We start from the raw sequence: 20,752 nt of genomic DNA, 5'->3' as shown, positions 1-20,752 counted from the left end.
AGGGCAAAGGTCAAGGTGTCAAAGGCTAAACAAGAAGAGACAACAGAAGGCAGAGGTGGAAGAAATGAAGACAAAGTTTTCTCTAGGAGTGAACAGGTTGGATAGGATTAGAAATGAGCACATGAGGGGCAGCCAAAGTTGGATGGCTTGGAGAAAACTTTCAAGATTGCAGACTTTTATGGTTTGCACATGTCCAGTGGTGATAGAGTGAGTATACCGGTACATCGGTGCTGAGGATGGAGCTGCCAGGCAAAAGAGCGAGAAGAAGACCAAAGAGAAGGTTGATTGATGTTGTGAGGGAAAATATGAGGGCACCGGGTGTTAGAGAGGAAGATGCAGGAGATAGGGTTACATGGAAAAAGATGACGGCCTGTGGCGACCCTAATGTGACAAGCCAAAAGGAAAAGAGATTTACATCTACAGTTGAGGCCAGAGGTTTACATACTTTGCACAAAAATACACATTTTACTTTTTGTCTCAGTCTGACGTCAAACCAGACTAAACCTCTCTTGTTTCAGATCACCAAAATTACTGTAATTTCTTGTGTAAGTATAATATGCACCCCCAAAGTTGACCTAAAGAATCTGGAAAACCATTCTACCAATGTAATATGTCACCAATTTGCTGCAATCCATATGCTCAAAATATCAGGAATTATCTGTATTTCCATTTTGCTAGGTTTGTACTTTTATTCTTTGTACTTGTATGGTTTTTCTAAAAAATGGTTGTACAACAATCAATAATAATCTTTGTGCATGTGCTGATGTTGTCGTAATTTATATCTCGGGACAGACCATAGGACAGGCTTGTCCTAGCCCTTGTAATTGTAAGAACAGAATCCCTCAACCAACTAAAATAAATGCTCAATGATGGCATAATTTTTTATTAATATGTTAATAATACGTATTGCAGTCTTAGATAATTTAAGAGTATTTAAATTAAACTTTGTGGAGAAAATGTTTTTTTTGTATTAAATATTTGTGCATAAAACGTTTTCCACTACATTACACATCCTTGGCCAAGCCTTCAACATAAGCATCTGACTCATCTAGTTTCTAAAAAAGATATCATAATATAATCTAACTATCTTTGGTGCATCGCTGTGGAACTTATTGATGAGTTGGTCCAATTCGAGTGCCTCCTGCATTGCATCATTAACAGTGATCCCATCTTCCTCCCACAGCATGTCAGCCTCTGCACCATGAGGAAACATTTTTTGAATCCTAAAAGTCTTGGTTCCTTTTATTCCTCATTATTATCAGCGCTTTGATGCAAAGCTCCACAGTGCTATCAATGCAGCCTCTTGCCCTCTCTTTGGCTACAATCTGTAGCAGCTTTTCGATGGCATCAGGACACGATCAAATAAACAACAATGTATAAACGAGCGTAAATGGGCACATTAAAAAAAGCGAGCATTTAAATTGTGTGAGCCCTCATGCCTTTATTTATTTATTTGCCCATTCTAATCATTTCTGCATAGTTTGAGCTCTCGTTTTAATAGTGACATGATACAAAACTTTTCCTCCATTTCTGGGAAGTGCACAGCTCTCGCATCTCAAAACTCTTCCATGTGCTTTTCCATCAATTATTTTTTTTCCTTCGTCTTCCTCTACAATCTCACATTCAATTCAGCCACTTTGCCTACTTCTTCAGCAGTAGTCATGACACTTTTCTTTTAAAAGCAGCTGCATAACTGGCCCTTGTAGTCGATATCTTTTGCCTTAGTTTAAGTTAAAACCAACTCACGGGGAGCTGTTTCTGATGTTTGTTGCAGTCACAACAAATATGCTTCGCTAATGTTCATAAATTTGCAAAGTCCCGCGAGCAGGTCAGGAATCTCAGTTTGGCAGCACACATTACTATACTATTACCATCTTCTAAAAACCAGAGCGCTGGACGCTTCCTTGTTAGCAAACTATAGACCACTAGTCTCAAACTGGGGGCCCGCGGGCCGCAATATTTTGTGGCCCCCACCTTAATATGAAAGTTTAATGTTAGTGCGGCCCTTGAGTTTTACATGAATAGTACTTTTACAGAGTTGTACTAATCATGATGGGGTATATGGCTCTCGAGCACGTGCAGACAAATATTTTTCTGAGTGAAAATTACAGCAGCGTTGCCATGTAGCGTTTTACCACTTATTTTGTAAACAACTTGTTGACACAAACACCTGTCGTTTTTCAATGATTCATCCTCACCAGGATCGAGATGGTGCTGGCGCCAAACCCAGGTATCATCGGGGAAGAGGTGGGGTACACTCTGAACTGGTTGCCAGCCAATCGCAGGGCACGTGACATAGACAACAGTCACATTCACAATCACCCTAAGGCCAATTTAGAGTTGCTAATTAATGCATGTTTTTGGGGCACGGCAAAAATTCACGCAGGCACGAGGAGAACATGCAAACTCCACACAGGCATGGCCGGAATTTGAATCCTGTACCTCAGAACAGTGAGGCTAACGGTCTAACCAGTTGCACCACAGTGCTCCCCCCCTAGTTTATCTTAATGTGTTTATCTTTTTTTTTTTTTTTTTTTTAAGATGTTTGCGTGCATGTGCGCCAAGGCTGCAGCTGGTCGAGCTGAGGTAAATTGAGTTTGAGACCCCTGCTACAGATGCATCTGAAATCTCCCATTCACAGCCAAGATTGTTGAGAAAGTTATGTTTAATCAACTCAGTAATTTCTTGAATTTAAATCGATTTTTTGAAAAGTGAAATCAGGTTTCCAAACTCATCACAGAATAGAATCTGTTCTGATCAAAGTGCTCAATTATATAAGGTTGAATACTGATTCAGGAAAGGTGTCAATTTTGGTTTGTTGGATCTCAGTGTGCCTTTTGATACGGGAGACAATAATATACTGCTCAATAGATTTGAAACGTGGGTAGGACTAAAAATGGTCCTAAAATGTTTCAGGTCCGACCTGGAGGAAGGGAGCTATGTTGTTATCATAGGAAGTGCTCAACCTCAACAAATGGCAATGAGCTATCAGGTCCCGCAAAGGTAAATTCTTGGACCCCTCCTATTCAGTCTGTAAATGCTACTCGTGGGTCAAATATTTCATAACTTTAATTTTGATTATCACAGCGAAGCAAATGACATATATTGAGCAGTCTATTCAAATGACCATTTCAATTGAGGTGTTGTGTCACTGTGTAATGCAGGGGTGTCTAGACTTTTTTACCCCAAGATCTACTTTAAGAGCAGTCAGGCTCTCGCGGTCGACCGGCGGGGTTAGGGGCATCGGTGCGACTGCCGTAAATGGGAGGCCAGCTTGATAGAACGTGCGTCTATATGCGTGTGATAGACGGATTGGCCACACCTGAATCAAGCGACGAGGTCGATGATAGGCTAACGTCTTTTTTCTTTTTTCGGGGTACGCCATCACACGATCGACCAAAACTGCCTCGTGATCGATCGACGCATTGAACACACCTTTTACCACATTTCAGGCTTCAAACATAAAGATAAAAAAATTTTTTTTTTTTTCAAGAATCAAGAACAAGTGGGACAATTGTGAAGTGGAATGAAATTTATTGGATATTTTAATCTTTTTTAACAAATAGTCTGAAAAGTGGGGCATGCAATATTATTCGGCCCCCTTGTGTTAAAACTTTGTAGAGACACCTTTTGCTGCAATGATAGCTGAAAGTCGCTTGGGGTATGTCTATCAGTTTTGCACAGAGAGATTGAAATTCTTGCCCATTCTTCGTTGCAAAACAACTCGATCTCAGTGACGTTGTATAGAGAGCGTTTGTGAACAGCAGTGATCAGCTCTCCCCACAGATTCTCGATTGGATTCAGGTCTGGACTTTGACTTGGCCATTCTAACACCAAGATACATTTATTTGTGAACCATTCCATTGTAGATTTGGCTTTATGTTTTGGATCATTGTCCTGTTGGAAGATAAATCTCCGTCCCAATCTCAGGTCTTTTGCAGACCCCAACAGGTTTTCTTCCAGAATGGTCCTGTATTTGGCTCCATTCATTTGCACATCAATTTTAACCATCTTCCCTCTCCCTGCTGAACAAAAAAGCAGGCCCAAACCATGAGGCTGCCACCACTATGTTTGACAGTGGGGATGGTGTCTTCAGGGTGATGAGCTGCGTTGTTTTGACGCCAAACATATCCTTTTCCATTGTAGCCAAAAAGTTCGATTTTGGTTTAAACTGACCAGAGCACCTTCTTTCACGTTTGGTGTTTCTCCCAGATGGCTTGTGGCAAACGAGATTGAGATAAATATCTTTGAGAAATGGCTTTCTTCTTGCCAGTCTTCCATCAAGGCCAGATTTGTGCAGTGTACGACTAATTGTCGTACCTATGGACAGACTCTCCCACCTCAGCTGTAGATCTCTGCAGTTCATCCAGATTGCCTCTTGGCTGCATCTCTGATCAGTCCTCTCCTTGTTCAAGGTGAAAGTTTAAGAGGGACAGCCAGGTCTTGGTAGATTTGCAGTGGTCTGATACTCCTTCCATTTCAATATGATTGCTTGCACAGTGCTCCTTGAGATGTTGAACGCTTGGAAAATTGTTTTGTATCCAAATCTGGCTTTAAATTTCTCCACAACAGTATCTTTGGCCTCCCTGGTGTGTTCCTTGGTCTTCATGATGCTCTCTGCATTTTAAACAGAACCCCGAGACTATCACAGAGCAGGTACATTCATACGGAGACTTCATTACACACAGGTGGATTCTATTTATCAAAATCAGTCAACATTGGATCATTCAGAGATCCTCACTGAATATCTGGAGTGAGTTTGCTGCACTGAAAGTAAAGGGGCCGAATAATATTGCACACCCCACTTTTCAGTTATTTGTTAAAAAAGTATAAAATATCCAATAAATTTAGTTCCACTTCACGATCACGATGTTGTTGATTCTTGACAAAAAAAAAATTATATTTTTATGTTTGAAGCCTGAAATGTGGCAAAAGGTTGAAAAGTTCAACAGGGCCAATACCTTCACAAGGAACTGTAGCTCCAATTCTAAAGTCTTTGCACCAGCTTCCAGTCACCTTTCGAATCGATTTTAAAGTTCTGGTACTGGTCAAAAATCACTAAATAGTCTTGGTTCTGAATATATGGAAGAAGTGCTTCCAGAATACAAACCCAGTCTGACTTGGAGATCGACAGACTCAGGTCAAATAGTAGAGTGCAGAGTCCAAAGCAGACATGGTGAAGCAGCATTTGGCCATTATGCTGCACACAAATAGAATAAGTTGTCAACAGAGGTGACGTCAGCACCATGTGTGAAAGTTTTTAAATTAAGGTTGAAAAACATTTTTAAATATTTCTTGTCCTGTAAACTGTTATGTGTGTATGTATTTTTATTGTTTGTTTTCTTTATTTTCCTTTTATGGTTTAAGTTACAATGCAGATCTTTGTGACACTGTTTCCTTTCATACTTTTAAGTCCTTAAGATGTGACACGGTTTCCTCTAATGCACTCGGACCTATGTGACACGAACTCCGTGTGTTCTTTGTGACGCAGAAGAGAATTACCGATATAAGGACGACAAAGGCAGACAACGGGGCTTCTTCTAACGACTTCACTGCTGCTGTGGGAAACTACGCTGCTTGGAACACTAACTACACAGACGCCTGGTGCCTTTCGTTTTTGGACCAGCTGGAAGTTTCGCTAATTTGGAATACCTGCTGGGTTGAACATTTGCTTGTTTGGGAACACTCGTTCAACATTGGTGACTATTCGCCATTGTGGCTCAACTACTCTGTTCTTGAACGCCTATTTTGTGTTAGCTATTTTATCGTGTTTGTGTTGTGTTGATGAGTGTGTATGTGTGAGATTAAATTGTCAGAAAAGCAATACACCTGCCTTGTCACATTTTTCCGGTTTGAACAAAGGGGATGTTTTTCTAAATTCACACGTAACACTGTTTTCAATTAAGATATTGAGGTTCTTGGACAGAGTGAGCAGGTTGGCTAGGATGAGCAATGAGCTCATTAGAGGGACAGCCAAAGTTGGAGGTTGTGGAGACAAGGTTTGAGAGAGCAGACTTCCATGGTTTGGACATGTCCAGAGGCGAGAGTGTGAATATATAGGTAGAAGGGTACTGGGGATGGAGCTGCCAGGCAAAAGAACAAGAGGAAGACCAAAGAGAAGGTTGATGGATGTTGTGAGGGAAGACATGAGGGCAGTGGGGTTAGAGAGGAAGATGACGTGCTGTGGCGCCTCCTAACGGGACAAGCCAAAAGGAAAAGAAGACTGTAAGCTGTTTTTTTGTGCTTTTATTTGTTAATTTGTTTTTAAATGCTTTTAATCACGTAAATCACATTGAGTTATGTTGCATATAAAATGTGCCATACAAATACATTTGCTTTGCATTCCTTCAAAACATTTGACATTTGCTTTGGTTCATGGCATTTCCCACTGTATGCACTTTCAGGAAAAACTCCCAGTGGGAACTTGCAGATGAGAAGTAGGAACACAAATGACAGCGCCCGGTGGATTACAAATGTTTCAATTTTACAATTTTAAACAACTTACAGAAGAATATGGAATTCATCGGACAGATATGCTCGGAAACCAACTTCAAAAGCCAAAGCATCAGACGTGAACAATAGTTAAAATACACTGAGTACAATAAAATACATTAGTAAAATGTCTTGAGAACAAACTTCAGAGTAACTAAGAAAGCATGAATTATATCCATTTAGATTCAAATGGTAACTGTCACAGCTTGAAATAGATTCAGAATCAATTATCGCACTTGATAGACATCTTTGAACAGGCCAAGCCAAAAAGAAATTGACACTTTTATTGAGGAGCTACTAACATACCTCAATTAAATACAGAAATTAAGGAACAGATTAATCCATAATTAGCTTTTTGTGCACTGTATTGTCTGTGCTTTCATCCTAGATCAGGCTGTGCTGAGCTTACACACCATCTCATCGTGCATTTTCTCCTTTGCCTTCAGACCAGACCTTTCCCACTCGGAAAAGAGAAAATTTCCTCCATTATAAAACCCATTGATGGGCTGCGTAAGTACTAAAACATTTCTAATTATGAGTGTACATCTTTAAGGGGGGCTGGCCTAAGGTAAACTAGGAAAAGAGAGTATGGCGGAGCAGCTGTTGTTGTTTGAAAAAGTTCCATGTGCTGCCTAAAAAAAGTTTTTTTTAATTTTACAGTATGTATGTGCATTGTGCTATTAGACGTAACAACCAGTCATCCCTCTCATTGAATCACATTGCAAAATGCCACAAACTGAATAGCTGTATGTTGTACTTTCATTTTGCATTAGATTACTTTTTTTCCAGGCAAAGCAGAATATCGTCGAGACTGCATCAGCGGTGCACAATTTCGCACGTGCACAGTTTATAGGGATCATTGGCTGACTTTTTTTTTTTTTTTTTTTTGGCACGCCGTCCCACGATAAACCAGGACTGCCTCGCGATCGACCAGCAACCCTGGTCTACATCCTGAATATTTTTGTTGTTTCTTTGTGTAAATGTTGATGTCTATGTTTGCATATGAAATAAACAAACCACAGAACTAAAATCATAGCATTTTTATTGAACTGTATACTTACATTGTGTATAAATATGTTTCTCACATAACATTTTCACTGAATACTTAATGTTCTTTCAATATGACCATCTTGAGACCACCTGAGATTGAAATACATGTTGGAGTATCCTATCTGCTGTCAGAAAGAGATCTGCGTTCCTTTCTGATTAACAGGTACTTCTTCAGTCTGGCAATTTTTGGAATGTACCAAAGATGGAGATTCAGCATCTGCAGGTTCGATTTCAACCTTGTGTGCAAAAGATGCTTCCTGCAACAACTGTAATGTAGAAAAGTAAGGTTCAAAGTTAATGAAATGAGAAAAATATATAGATAAAGCACAGGTTTATTTCAATTTCATGGTGCACAAATTATTTTTTGAAAAGGTGAAACTAGGTCACCTGGAGAGCATAAATTATTTCAATCAGCCGCACTTTGGATTAGGTTTTAAAGCAGCATTTGTCGATAAAATCTCCACATGGAAATGTGGTAACAAAGGAAAGAGTTATTAGTATTGTAACAGTATTGCAAATACTCTTTATATCCAGACGATGCCGGGAACTGTCGCAGTTTTTGCTTATTTGCAATTAAATTTGCGAGTAAGAAAATTTACATTATTTAGCAGTTTGAAAATATTCTGGGAGTGACTGGTATGTAATACTTAACTTCATGTTTTAATAGTACGTAATATTTTGTTGAAATTAAAACCCTGCACACATCAGAATATAAGCTTGCCTACACTTGACAATAGCCAGATATACTTCCTTGTGATACTATTTGGGTTGGAGTCATTAAATTGTGAAATGATAAAAGGTTTGTAAACTATTTTCCCATTTTTCTAGTTGAGGATAGTCAAACCATTTGCTGTAATAAAATTTGTAAATTTTGCCAAGACAGTTCAATTCAGTACATTTCAACTATGTCAATAGTGTTCAAAGTTTACAGGAAACCGAAAATTACCAACATACCTCTGCAACTTGTCTTTGAACAAAAGCTCTTCTCAGTTTGGGTATTTTCTGTAGGGGGGCTTCTGAGGTTGTTGCACCTTGTCCAGGTTCAGCGGCTGATCCATGTTCACGTTTGATCCCTTTAGCAAAACTGATCTGTTCAGGTGTCGGAACTGGATGTATGATAGGCACTGATCCAGGTTTTACTTTTTTTTACATTTAAAACTCATCTCAGACATGAAGACACCAGTAAAAGAGTCTATTTTGTAGACTATCGCATGAGTTGTCACATTAAACTGCTCCCTTTGTACTGTCTATTTCGGGAACCGTGAACGGGTAAAGGACTCTGTACAACCTAAACACAATGTGGGACGTTGCCACTTATCTCCTGCCTGTTCTAAATGAAGACTTTACGTTTTACACATCTGTGACGCTTATTGGGAATAGCTCCTATAAACAGAAATAGTTCTTGTTCTTTGTTCTGAATGTTGTACCAGGGCAGTACCCATTGCCGGAGAAAAATTCATTGTGTGGATTTACAAATTCGGCCAATAAAGCTGATTCTGCTTCATCTTGACATTAATTTCGAAGGTTCCGATTCCCTATGTAACAATAGCCATCCACCTCCATGTTTCACAATAAGAATGGTGTGCCTTTCATCATAGGCCTTGTTGAATCCTCTCCAAATGTCACGTTTACGTCGCCTCTTTCCACTGATTCTGTCTGACTTTGATTTTGTTCCAGAGATCTTGAGGCATGCCTCTGTGCTGTTTGACATCTTGTAAGGGTGAAGGGTAAAGGTTTTTATTTTAATTTTTTTCTTTTTTTTAAATATGGGATTGGTGTATTACCTTTCTTCTTGTGACTCGACTGCAGCCCATTTTTCTTCTTGTGCCTCCCAACTGTGCGTCTTGAAACATCACTGAAACACCACTTCTTCCAGAGAATCCTGTATTTTAGCCGAAGTTATCTGTGGGTTTTTCTTTGCATCTCAAACAATTTTACTGGCCATTGTGCCAGAATCTTTTGTTGGTCAATTTGAAAGTGGGTTTGTTTCAACAGAACCTCTTATTTTCCACTCAAAAACACTTTGAACACTGCTGATTGGCATTCACAGTTCCTTGGACATCTTCTTATATCCCAGTTCTGTTTTACACAGTTCAATTATCTTTTCCCGCAGATCTTTTGACCATTTGTTAATTTCCCCATGACTCAGAATACAGACATTTTATTCCAAGAGTCTATCAGGAGCCCAGAACTTTTATACACGCATTATAAGCAGACAGATCACATTATAAGCAGACAGATAACAGGTGTGGATGGTTACCTTTGGTAGCGATTCAAACCCATTTGTGTCAGGCTGTGTGCATGTTAACACGCCAAAATCTCAAGGCTATGTAAACTTTTATTCAAAGCCATTTGTGTAGTTTTTCTTGTCATTATGAGTTAAAGAGTAAACATTTTAATATTAAATGGCTTCACCCAGGCACTAACCAGAACTGAAAAGAAGCTTGTGTTATGATTCATATTGTCTAAAAAATGACCAAGAAATCATAAACTGTGCCAGGGTATGTTAACTTATGAGCACAATCACATTTTGTTTCACACTCATCAGAATGACTTCAAAGTTCTGTGGGGTGTAGGGTGACCGTCTCAGACTTCTATACATAGCGAAAGCCTCCTTTGCACAAAATCTTAACCCAAGTTTTGCACTGAGTTGACTGGTCATTCATTTTAACAAACCACATATTCTGGAAAATAAGACGCGACTTTTTTCATGCACTCTGAACCCTGCAGCCTATGTAAAAACGTCGGTAAAATATTGACTTTTATCGAACGTCTAACAGGAGGTGCAACTTGTTCAGACGTAAAACAAACTTCTTCATACATAACGGTAAAAATAGGTCTGTTTCCCATAACATACTTGGGTTTGGGCATGCGCAGGCGCCTCCGGCGTGGAGATGACAAATTATTGGCTTGCTAGAATTAAAATGCAGGACGACATGCACAAATACAAAATGTTTTATTTTTATCACATCATCATAATGGAAAGTACAATAAGAAAAGTGTATGAAGCAGCTTTTTAAGTTGAAAGGGGGGAAATTGACCTACTGCACGTAAGCTTGGTGTTAACAAATTGATGGTGAGACACCCAGGAGGATTTTTTTCAGTGGGAAAAAAAACGACTTTGTGTGCATTCTTTACTGATTTTCTTTTCCACTATTTCATTGATTTTGCAATTACTTCATTGGTTTTCGCCATTTTTTTCAGGGTCAGAGAAATGCAGTCATCGAAACTGAGAAGATATTTTTTTTTTTAACGATTCCGGGGGAACTGAAATGTTAATGCTGATGCCCATCGGTTCTGGATTTTCAATGCCCAACCCTAGTGGGCAGGTTCTCCCTTTAATGGACAAAAGACTGGTCATATACAATGGGATCAGAGTTAAGCCACTGCTCCTCCAACTCAAGTAGAGATGAATGAGGTGTTTCAGGCATCAAATTACGATGCCTCCTCAGTGAGGTGTTCTGGCATGTGCCTCTGGAACGAAGCCAAGGGCAGCCCAAAGAGTATGTCTTAGCAAGGGATCTTGATCAGCGAACCTATTATTTTTCTGCCTTGTGCCGTGTAAGGACACTCACTCACACCCTGCTGGTCCAATCAGTCTTAGTATGAGTAATATGTATCAATAATATTTATTTATTTTACTTTATTTTGCAGACCACACGATTCATCACTTAAACTGCTCCCTTTGCACAACTGACATTAACACACTTATCTATATAGATATCACATCTTGCACCTCATAAGGAATAATTCCTATAAACAGAAATGTCTTGTTCTTGTTTCTATGTTGTTCCTTGTTCTCTGTTTTCTGTTCTGTATGTCGTACCAGGGCAGCACCGTCTACTGGAGAAACATTCCTTGCGTGTTCTACGCACTTGGCCAATAAAGATGATTCTGATAAAGTGGCAGCGTGAGGGAAGTCTGGGTTTCCCCGCTAAAGCTACTCGACCTGTGACCTCAGATAAGTAATAATAAGTAATAAGATAATAATTGGATTGAAATATGATTGAATCTTAAAGACAAAAGTACCTTGTTAAAGAGCTTAACAGGAGCAGCTATCGAACTGGTTTCTCGGAGGTAGTCAAACCATTTAAATGGAGTCTTAGCGTACCCTGGAGGAGAGAGGAGAGAGTCAGTTGGAACCAGAAAAAAAGTATTTGCAAAATACACTGTCAATCTAACATATAATACAATCCCAAAGGTTTTTCGCAATTTTAAAAATGATAATTAAAACATCTGAAATATTGATATAAACGGGGATATACAGTACCTCGTGGGGAGGTCACTTCAATGTTGTTGATTTCACAGAAACCCACAGGGAAGATAGAAGGTGAGGTGCCATGGTAGCAGAACCAATCTGATCCATCCATTGCCTCAGAACCATCAATTCCAATCATAAGATACCCATCTGCCAATACCTTAACAGCAGTCAATAGTCAAGGTGAGTGTTGTACCAATATTTAAAACAAATATCAAAAACAGAGAACACACCTTTCTTACAGTGGCTACACATATCGCTGAGAGATTGAGAGGGTCAATAGCTTCCAACTTCATGCCATCTTTGAACCAATCCCCACTTTGGTCCACATCTCTAACCTGATGATAGTGATGAATTAAAAAAAATAGGTTTAGCAGAATAAAGCAAATAATAAATACAGTACATTACATGTATTTTTTTTTTTTAAATGTTAAAGATTTAACAAGATCTAGGTTTCCCTTGCCCAGACGCGGGTCACTGGGCCGCCCCTACGGAGCCCGGCCTTGAGGTGGTGCTCGAAGGGGAGCACCTGGTGGCCTGGCCTACACCCATGAAACTTGGCTGGGTACAGGCCGAAAAGGTATCCTGGGTCCCCCTTCTCATGAGCTCACCACCTGTGGGAGGACCCATATGAGTTAGGTGCAGTTTGAGCTGGGTGGTGGCCGAAGGCAGAGACCTTGGCAATTTGATCCCCGGCGACAGAAGCTGGCTCTGAGGTCATGGAATGTCACCTCTCTGACAGGGAAAGAGCCTGAACTGGTTTGTGAGATTGAGAAGTTTTGAAGAAATATAGTTTGGCTCGCCTACACTCAAAACTTGAGCTCAGGTACCAGTCCTTTTGTGAGGGGTTGAATTCTCTTTCACTGCAGTTTCCCAAAGTGAGAGGCGCGGAGCAGATGTGGGTATCCTTGTTGCCCCCAGACTCACCAACTGTATGTTGGGGTTCACCCCAGTGGATGAGAGGGTAGCCTCCCTCCGCCTTTGGATAGGTGGACGGGTCCTGACTGTTGTTTGTGCCTATGCACCAAACAATAGTTCAGAGTTCTCACGCTTTGTGGAGTCCTTAGAATTAGTGCTGGAGACAGCTCCTGGTGCGGACTCTATCTTTCTACTGGGAGACTTCAATCCTCACGTGGGCAATGACAGTGATTGGGAAGAACGCCACGCCCAGCCCCCGAATTATAACCCGAGCAGTGTTATGTTACTGGAATTCTGTGCTCATCATGGATTGTCCGTGATGAACACCATTTTTAAGAAAAAAATGTATCCACATGTGAACTAGACACCAGGACACCCTCGAGTTAGTGCTTGTGTCATTGGACTTGGCACTGCTGTGACTGGGGTTGAAGTCACCGAGGCGGTTAAAAAGCTCCTTGGTGGCAAGGCCCCTGGGGTGGAGGTGATTCGACTGGAGTTCCTAAAGGCTCTGGATGTTGTGGGGCTGTCCTGGTTGACAGGTCTCTCCAACATCACATGGACAATGGGGACAGTGCTTGTGGATTGGCATACAGGGGTGGTAGTCCCCCCCGCAGGGTGTGTTCCAACTACAAGTTGATCACACTCCTCAGCCTCCCTACTAAGGTCAATTCAGGGGTGCTGGAGAGGAGGAGCCGTCGGGAAGTCAAATCTCAGATTCAGGAGGAGTAATTTGGTTTTCATCCTGGCCGTGGAACAGTGGACCAGCTCTACACCCTCAGCAGGGATCTTGTTGGTGCATAGGAGATTGCCCAACAGTCTACATTTTTTTGTGAACTTGAAGAAGGCATTCGACCGTGTCCCTCGTGAAGTCCTGTGGGAAGTCCTTCGGGTGTGTAAGGTACCGAACTCCTTAATAAGAGGTGTCCGTACCCTGTATAGCCTGTGTCAAAGTTTGGTCAGCGTTGTCGGCTGTAAGTCGGACTCCTTTCCAGTGAAACTTGGACTCCCCCAAGGCTGTCTTTTGTCACTGATATTGTTCTCAACTTTTATGAAAAGAATCTCTCGATGCAACAGAGGCATAGAGGGTGCCCGGTTTGGTGGCCTCAGTTTTGGATCTCTGCTTTGAGCAAATGTGGTTCTATTGGCTTCGTCAAGCCGTAATCGACCAATCTCACTGGAGCGGTTTGTTGCCAGGTTTGAAACTGTTGGGAAGCGAATCACCACCTTCAAATCTGAGACAATGGTCCTCAGTCATAAAAGGGTGGCGTGCCCTCTCCAGGTCGGCGATGAGATCCTGCCATAAATGGAGGAGTTCAAGTATCTTGGGGTCTTGTTCACGAATGAGGGAAGAATGGAAGGCGAGATCAACAGGGACCTCGGTACAACATTTGCAGTGATGAGGACTTTGTATTAGGCCTTTGTGGTAAAGGAGATAAGTCAAAAGGCGAAGCTGTCAATTTACCGGTTGATGAAAGCTGCATTCCTCAACTATGGTCATGACCAATGGAACAAGGTCCCGGATACAAGCAGCCAAAATGTGAATGCTACGCACAGTGTCCAGGCTACCCCTGAGAGATAGGGTAAGAAGCTCGGTCATCCGAGAGGAGCTCAGTGTAGAGCTGCTGCTCCTCCACATTGAAAGGAGTCAGATGAGGTTGCATGGACATCTGATTCGACCCAGGACATGGTGGACGGATTACGTCTCTCGACTGGCCTGGGAACGCCTTGGGATGCCCCTGGAAGAGCTGGATGAAATGGCTGGCGAAAGGGAAGTCTGATCGTCCCTGCTAAAGCTACTGTCCCCGCGACCTGACCTTGGATAAGAATTGGAAGATGGATGGATGATTTAACAAAACTGCAACCCTGTTGCGAGTTGGAGCAACAAATTAGTGTACTGTACAGTATTTACCAAAAAATTTACCCAATGGCACATTTTTTCAAGAACAGGCATTACCACAAAGACAGGACACACGTACAAAAACAAAGACTTCATATGTTGAGGGGTGGTTGGCAATGATCAAATGCCGCATTTACCAAATGCCCCTGTGCAGTTCAGGAACAGAGGCTCTCCGAACTTTGCATTCAAGACAATTTAACAATATAGTACTGTGCCACCAGGAAGTACACACACGCCTTCACTTTTTCAACATACTGCTACTTTACAGACTTATTCTAAAACTAATTTGAGAGTAGTTTTCTTTAAAAAAATAATGAAATGTCCCATAATGTGGGCATCACGGTGAAAGACTGGTTGGCACATCTGGCTCAAAGTTCTGAGACCAGGGTTCAAAATTGCGGCCCCACCTGAGTGGCATTTGCATGTTCTGCCTATGTCTGGTTGGGTTTTCTCCCAGCACTTGGGTTTCCTCCCGAAAGCATGTAGGGTAGGTTAATTGATTGGTCTAAATTGCCCATATTTGTGAACGTGAGTATGAATTGTTTGTTTATATGCGCGCTGTGACAGACTAGCGAGCAGTTCAGGGTGTACCCCGGCTCACGTCTGAAGATAGCTAGTGTAAGCTCCAGCATGCCTGCGGCCCTAGTGAGGATAAACAGAACAGAATATAAATGAACAAATGAATATCCCACAATAATGTAAAACCATTTTCAGACAGTTGTAGAAATTTATTGAAAGTGTAGACATTAAAAACAATAGGTACAGAAGTATTCACATCCTTGGCTTAAGATTTTGCTGAAGCCAGTCCTTTGCTATCTTATCTTGGCTATGTACTTTGGGTCATTGTCGTGTTGGAAGATGAATTGGGACGCTACTCTGAGTTCCAGAGCACCTTGGACCAGGTTCTTGAAAAATTTGTGTTTGTTTGGCACTATGCTTCACAATCAGGATGATGGTGGACAGGTGGGGGCCACCACTCCAATAAGCCAATCTAGAGGCACTTTCCCCGAAGTCCATGAAATCTTGGAGAGGTATGTCAAACAAGACAGCCCCACAACATCCAGAGCCTTTCAGAACTCCGGGCAAATCTCATTCACTCCCTGAAATTGCCACCAAGGAGCTTTTTTAACCAGCTTTGTGACCTCAACCGCAGAGAAAGGAAAGCCCGCTTCAGAGAACCCAGACTGCTTTCTCATGGGAAGGCGTGTCAGTAAAATATGGGTCTTTGAAGTATTCTCCCGACCAACTCACAATGTCTGAGGTTTGAGGTCAGCAGCACCCCATCCCCAATGGACACAGTGTTGATGGTGCATTGCTTCCACCTCATGAGACACCAGATGGTGGACCAGAATATGCTCCAAGCCTTCTGGAAGTCTTTTTCCATGGCCTCACGGAATTTTTCCCATGCTTGAGTTTAAGCTTCAGCGACCAACAAAGCTGCATCCTGCTTGGCCAGCCAGTATCCATCAGCTGTTTCAGGAGTACCACATGGGTCCTTCAGCTTGACGGCATTCCGCACTCTTTGTGTCCACCAATAATTTTGGTGATTGCTGCCATGACAGGCAGTGGGCACTTAATGGCTGCGGCTTAGATCGACCACTATAGCAATGGAAACTCGGAACATGGTCCACTCGGACCTGATGTCCACTGCCTGCCTTGGACCAAGAGCGAAATACTTTTGGAGTGCCAGTTGAAAATCTTTCTTATGGGCGTCTGACAGACATTCCCAGTAGACTCTTACAATACGTTTGGGCCTGCCAGGTCGGACCGGAAACTTCCCCATCATCGGCGGCCACTCACCACTAGATGGTGGTTTGTTGACAGCTCGGCCCCTCTCTTCACCCGAGTGTCCAAGGCAAGTTCAATAATACAACCACAAGTCGATCACTGTGACCTTGGGTGTCCTGGTGCCAAGTGCACTTGAGACACCCTTACGGTTGAACATGGTGTTTGTTATGGACAGTCCATGATAAGCACAGATGTCAAATAACCGGACATTGATCTGGTTCTGATCGGCGGGGGCCATTCTTCCTACTTACATGCTTATGGGTCTCCCTGTGATTGCCCACGTGAACACTGAAGTCCTTGAGGAGAATGATGGGAGTCTCCAGTAAGAGCACTCTCCAGCACTCCCTCGAAAGAATCCCAAAAGGGTGGATTCTCTGAAATACTTTTTGGTGCATCAGCAAAAACAACAGTCAGGACACACTGCCCTGCCCCCACCTGAAGGCGAAGAAGGTTACTCTCTCGTCCGCCAAGCCGGGGGCAAAAAATACCACCATACCTGCTCGAGTTGAACCCTTCTCAAGAGGACTGGTAGCCGAGTCCAAGCTGTGTGTGGAGGAGAGTCTGACTATAACTAGTCAGAACTTCTCGACCTCACACACTTGCTTAGGTTCCTTCACTGCCAGAAGTGACATTTCAAGTTCCGAGAGCCAGCTTCTGTAGCTAGGGATCGGATCACCAAGGTCCGGTTCGGCCACCGCCCAGCTTACACCGTAACCCGACCTACAGTTGACGCTTGGGTTTAGAAGTTTACAAGTGCTGTGCAAAAACACACGTTTAATTTTTTCTCTCACTGCTTGAAGACAAAGACTAAACCTCTCCTGTTGCAGGTCAGTGAGGATCACCAATATTTTTTAATTTTGTTAATTGCTACAATAATGAGAGGTTTATATATTTTTTCTAAATTTCCTTTGAACTGCTTGACTTGGGTCTCATGTTTTGGGTAACGTTCCACAAGCTTCTGACAGTACTCTGCTGGAATCCTGGGCCATTCCTTCTGACAGAACTGGTGTAAGTGAGTCTGATATGGCAGTTGCCTTGTTCGTACACACCTTTTCAGATCTTTTCAAGACAATACAATACAAGCAGTTCTGTAGCCTAGCAAGTTCGGGCTGCAAAAGCATGAACTGGAGTGAAGTGTAATGTTTGGGTGTGTGCGAAATAATTCAATTACAATAAAGTTATTGAATTACACTCAGCATCCATTATTTGCCATGTTCTAATGTTGGTTTGAATCTTTGTCAGGGCCAATCTTTGAACGCCCTCCACAGGTCGTTTATGTTTTACCTTTTGTCTAGAATGAACACTTTTGAAGATAATCAGTATACAGTACACAAGTATACAGTGAGTGTGGAAAGTTTTCAGACATCTAAATTTTTCACTTCACAATTATATTTCAGCCATTTGTTAAAATTATTTAATTTCATTTTTCCAAATATACACAAAGCACACCATATTGACAAAAAATAAAACAAATGTAATTGTTGACATTTTTGCTGATTTATTTAAATAGAAAGACTGAAATATCACACAGCCATAAGTACTCAGAGCCTTTTGCTGCGACACTCATTTAACTCTGCTGCTGTCCATTTCTTCTAATTATTCATAAGATGGTTTTGATTGGCTGGTTAACAGTTGAGGGTGTACCCCGCTTCCTGCCCGAAGATAGCCGTGATATATATGACCCTTCTGAGGATAAGTGGCTCAGAAATGGGATGGATGGATCCTTATGATGGTTTTACACCTTTATTGGAGTCCAGCTGTGTTTGATTTTACTGATTGGACTTGATTTTGAAATCCACATCCCTGTCTGCATAAGAGCTTAAAACTCAGTGCATGTCATTGCAAATTATAATCATGAAGTCAAAGGAACTGTCAGAAGAGCTCAAAGCCAAAATTGTGCAAAGGTTGAGATCAGGACATGGTTGCATGAAAAAAAAAATTACTGGACTGAATAGTTCTGAGAGCAAAGTGCCCTCCATAATCTTTAAATGGAAGATGTTTGACCAGAACCCTTCCTCGCTGGTCATCCTGCTTAACTGAGCAATTGGGGCATAAGAGCCTTGGTGAGATAGGTAAAGAAGAACCCAAAGATCACTATGACTGAACTCCAGAGAGGTAGTCGGGAGAAGTGCAAAAATTCTACAAAGTTAGCCATGACTGCACCACTCCACGAGTCGGGGCTTGATGACAGAATAGCTCAATGGGAACCTCTCCTCAGTGCAAGAAACATGAAAGTCTGCATGGAGTTTGGTAAAAACACTTGAATGAATCTAAGATGGTGCGTCATAACAGTCTCTGGTCTGATTAGGAGAGAGATTGTTAGATGAGAATAAAATTGTTGGTCTTAATTCTCAAGACCAACAACTAAGAATTAATTGTTGGTCATCAGAATTGGTCATAATTCTTAGTACCATGTGTAAAGAAAACCAGGCACTGCTCATCACCAATACAGTCCCAACAGTAAAGCATGGTGGTGGCAGCATGATGCTGTGGTTGTTTTTTTCCCAGCTGTAGGCAGAGGACAAGGCTGCGATCGAAGGGAAAATGAATGCATCCAAGTACATGGATATACTGGACGAAACTCTTCAGAGCACTCATAACCTCAGACTGGGCGAAGGTTGACCTGCGAACAAGACTACAACCCAAAGCACAGCAAAAATACTGAAGGATTGGCTTCACAACAACTCTGACTGTTCGTGAATGGCCCAGCCAGAGCCCTGACACAAATACTATTCAGCATCTCTGGAAAGACCTGAAAATAGCTGAAAATCAACGTTCACCATCGAATCTGACAGAACTGGAAAAGATCTGCAACAAGGAATGGCAGATGATCCCCAAATATAGGTGTGAAAAACAAGGTGTCGCATGATTTATCCAAAAGATTCAAGGCTGTATTAGCCCAAATGGGTGCTACTCCTAAATTCTGAGCAATGGGTCTGAATACTTTTGGACGTGTTATATTATTTAATCAGCAAAAATTTCAATAATTCAGTTTTTCTGTCGATATGGGGTGCTCCGTGTGAATTGTGGAAAAAAAAGAACACTTTAAGGGCCTCTCAATACTTTTCTTACCCACTCTGTACCATAAATGAAGTCACTGAAATGGACACATTCCTCAACCTTGTAATCAGATCAGTGATCAGTTATTTATTGAAACTCGCTGATCGGTCGAAAAAATCCCGATTGTATAAAGCCTAATACATGTACAGTTGGTTCCTTTGCTGGAATTCTAAAGCTTTTGAAATGGCTTTTTTTTTTTAAAGCTTTCCAGACTGATCTCAATCGCTTATTTTGACTTTTCGGGAATTTCTTTGGATTGTGTCATTTTGTTGCAGCTTTTTGGTATTTTTTTTTTGTAAAGTCTAAAGTGCCGTTTTTAAATTATTTCATTTATTTAGGGGGGAAAATGATTTAGTCACCTGGTCATGTGTGAAAAATTACGCCCCTTGTTAAATCATGAATTAATCATGGATATTCACAATTTTTGTTTCATTTTCACCGATCATATCCAAACCAGGGGTTGTGGGTTCGTATCCCACTGGGGCCTCTACTCCCTGAGAAGGGTTGCGTCAGGAAGGGCATCCGGCGTAAAAATTGTGCCAAACATATATATATGTTCATCTGAGATGATACGCTGTGGCGACCACGAAAGGGACAAGCCGAAAGAAACACACATATCAAAGCCGAATTATCTCCAGATCAGTTCAATCAAGAAATCACAGAATCTGTCCCGAACCTAAATGAAACTTAACCAATGAAAATTAGACATTGCTTTTCAATTGCAGTTCAACCAAACTATTTAAAAATATATACATATTAAACTGGCCCAGATAAAAACAGTGCTCACATAAATTACAGTGAGGAAAATAAGTACTTGAAAACCTTGTGATTTTGGACATTCTCCCACTTCGAAATTATGCAGGGGTCTCAAATTTTCATCTTCTTCTGTTTACTGTGAAAGACAATCTAAAAAAAAATCCGGAATTAACTATGTATGATTTCTGAAGCGACCTAGCTCGTCTCTAGACCTAAACCCAAAAGAAAATCTTTGGAGGGAGATCAAACACCACATTTCTTACTGATAGCTCAGAAACCTATTCGATCTTGAGAAAATCTGAGTGGAGAAATGGCCTAAAATCCCTGCTGCAGGGTGTGCAAACCTGGTGAAACATTTGACCTCAGTAATTGCAAAACAAAGGCTACTGTGCCAAATATTAACTTTGATTTTTACAAGTGTTCAAATACTTATTTGCATGAGTTATTATATTTATTTATATTATTTATTTAAAAAAAATTGTCCATCATGATTTCCAGATCTTGTTTTTAGATTATGACTCTCATAGTGGACA

At 41.4% G+C, this 20,752-nt stretch overlaps 1 protein-coding gene across 6 annotated transcripts in view; it reads right to left on the bottom strand.

Moving 5' to 3' along the window:
- mbtd1 (mbt domain containing 1) overlaps positions 1 to 20,752 on the bottom strand; it is a 125,304-nt gene that overhangs the window by 24,004 nt on the left and 80,548 nt on the right. For 5 of the 6 annotated variants that reach the window (XM_061809913.1, XM_061809912.1, XM_061809910.1 and 2 more), the window contains 3 exons: positions 12,034 to 12,138; positions 11,813 to 11,960; positions 11,572 to 11,654 (listed from right to left, as the gene is read on the bottom strand). In XM_061809913.1, coding sequence (XP_061665897.1) covers positions 11,572 to 11,654; positions 11,813 to 11,960; positions 12,034 to 12,138 — 336 coding nt within the window. Of the gene's footprint in view, positions 1 to 10,567; positions 11,499 to 11,571; positions 11,655 to 11,812; positions 11,961 to 12,033; positions 12,139 to 20,752 lie in introns of those variants that run through there. The other variant, XM_061809915.1, reaches the window with a different exon arrangement.

Source organism: Syngnathoides biaculeatus, chromosome 22 (assembly GCF_019802595.1).
Source record: "Syngnathoides biaculeatus isolate LvHL_M chromosome 22, ASM1980259v1, whole genome shotgun sequence".
Lineage (NCBI taxonomy): Eukaryota > Metazoa > Chordata > Actinopteri > Syngnathiformes > Syngnathidae > Syngnathoides > Syngnathoides biaculeatus.
This window is presented reverse-complemented; position numbering and strand designations above follow the sequence as displayed.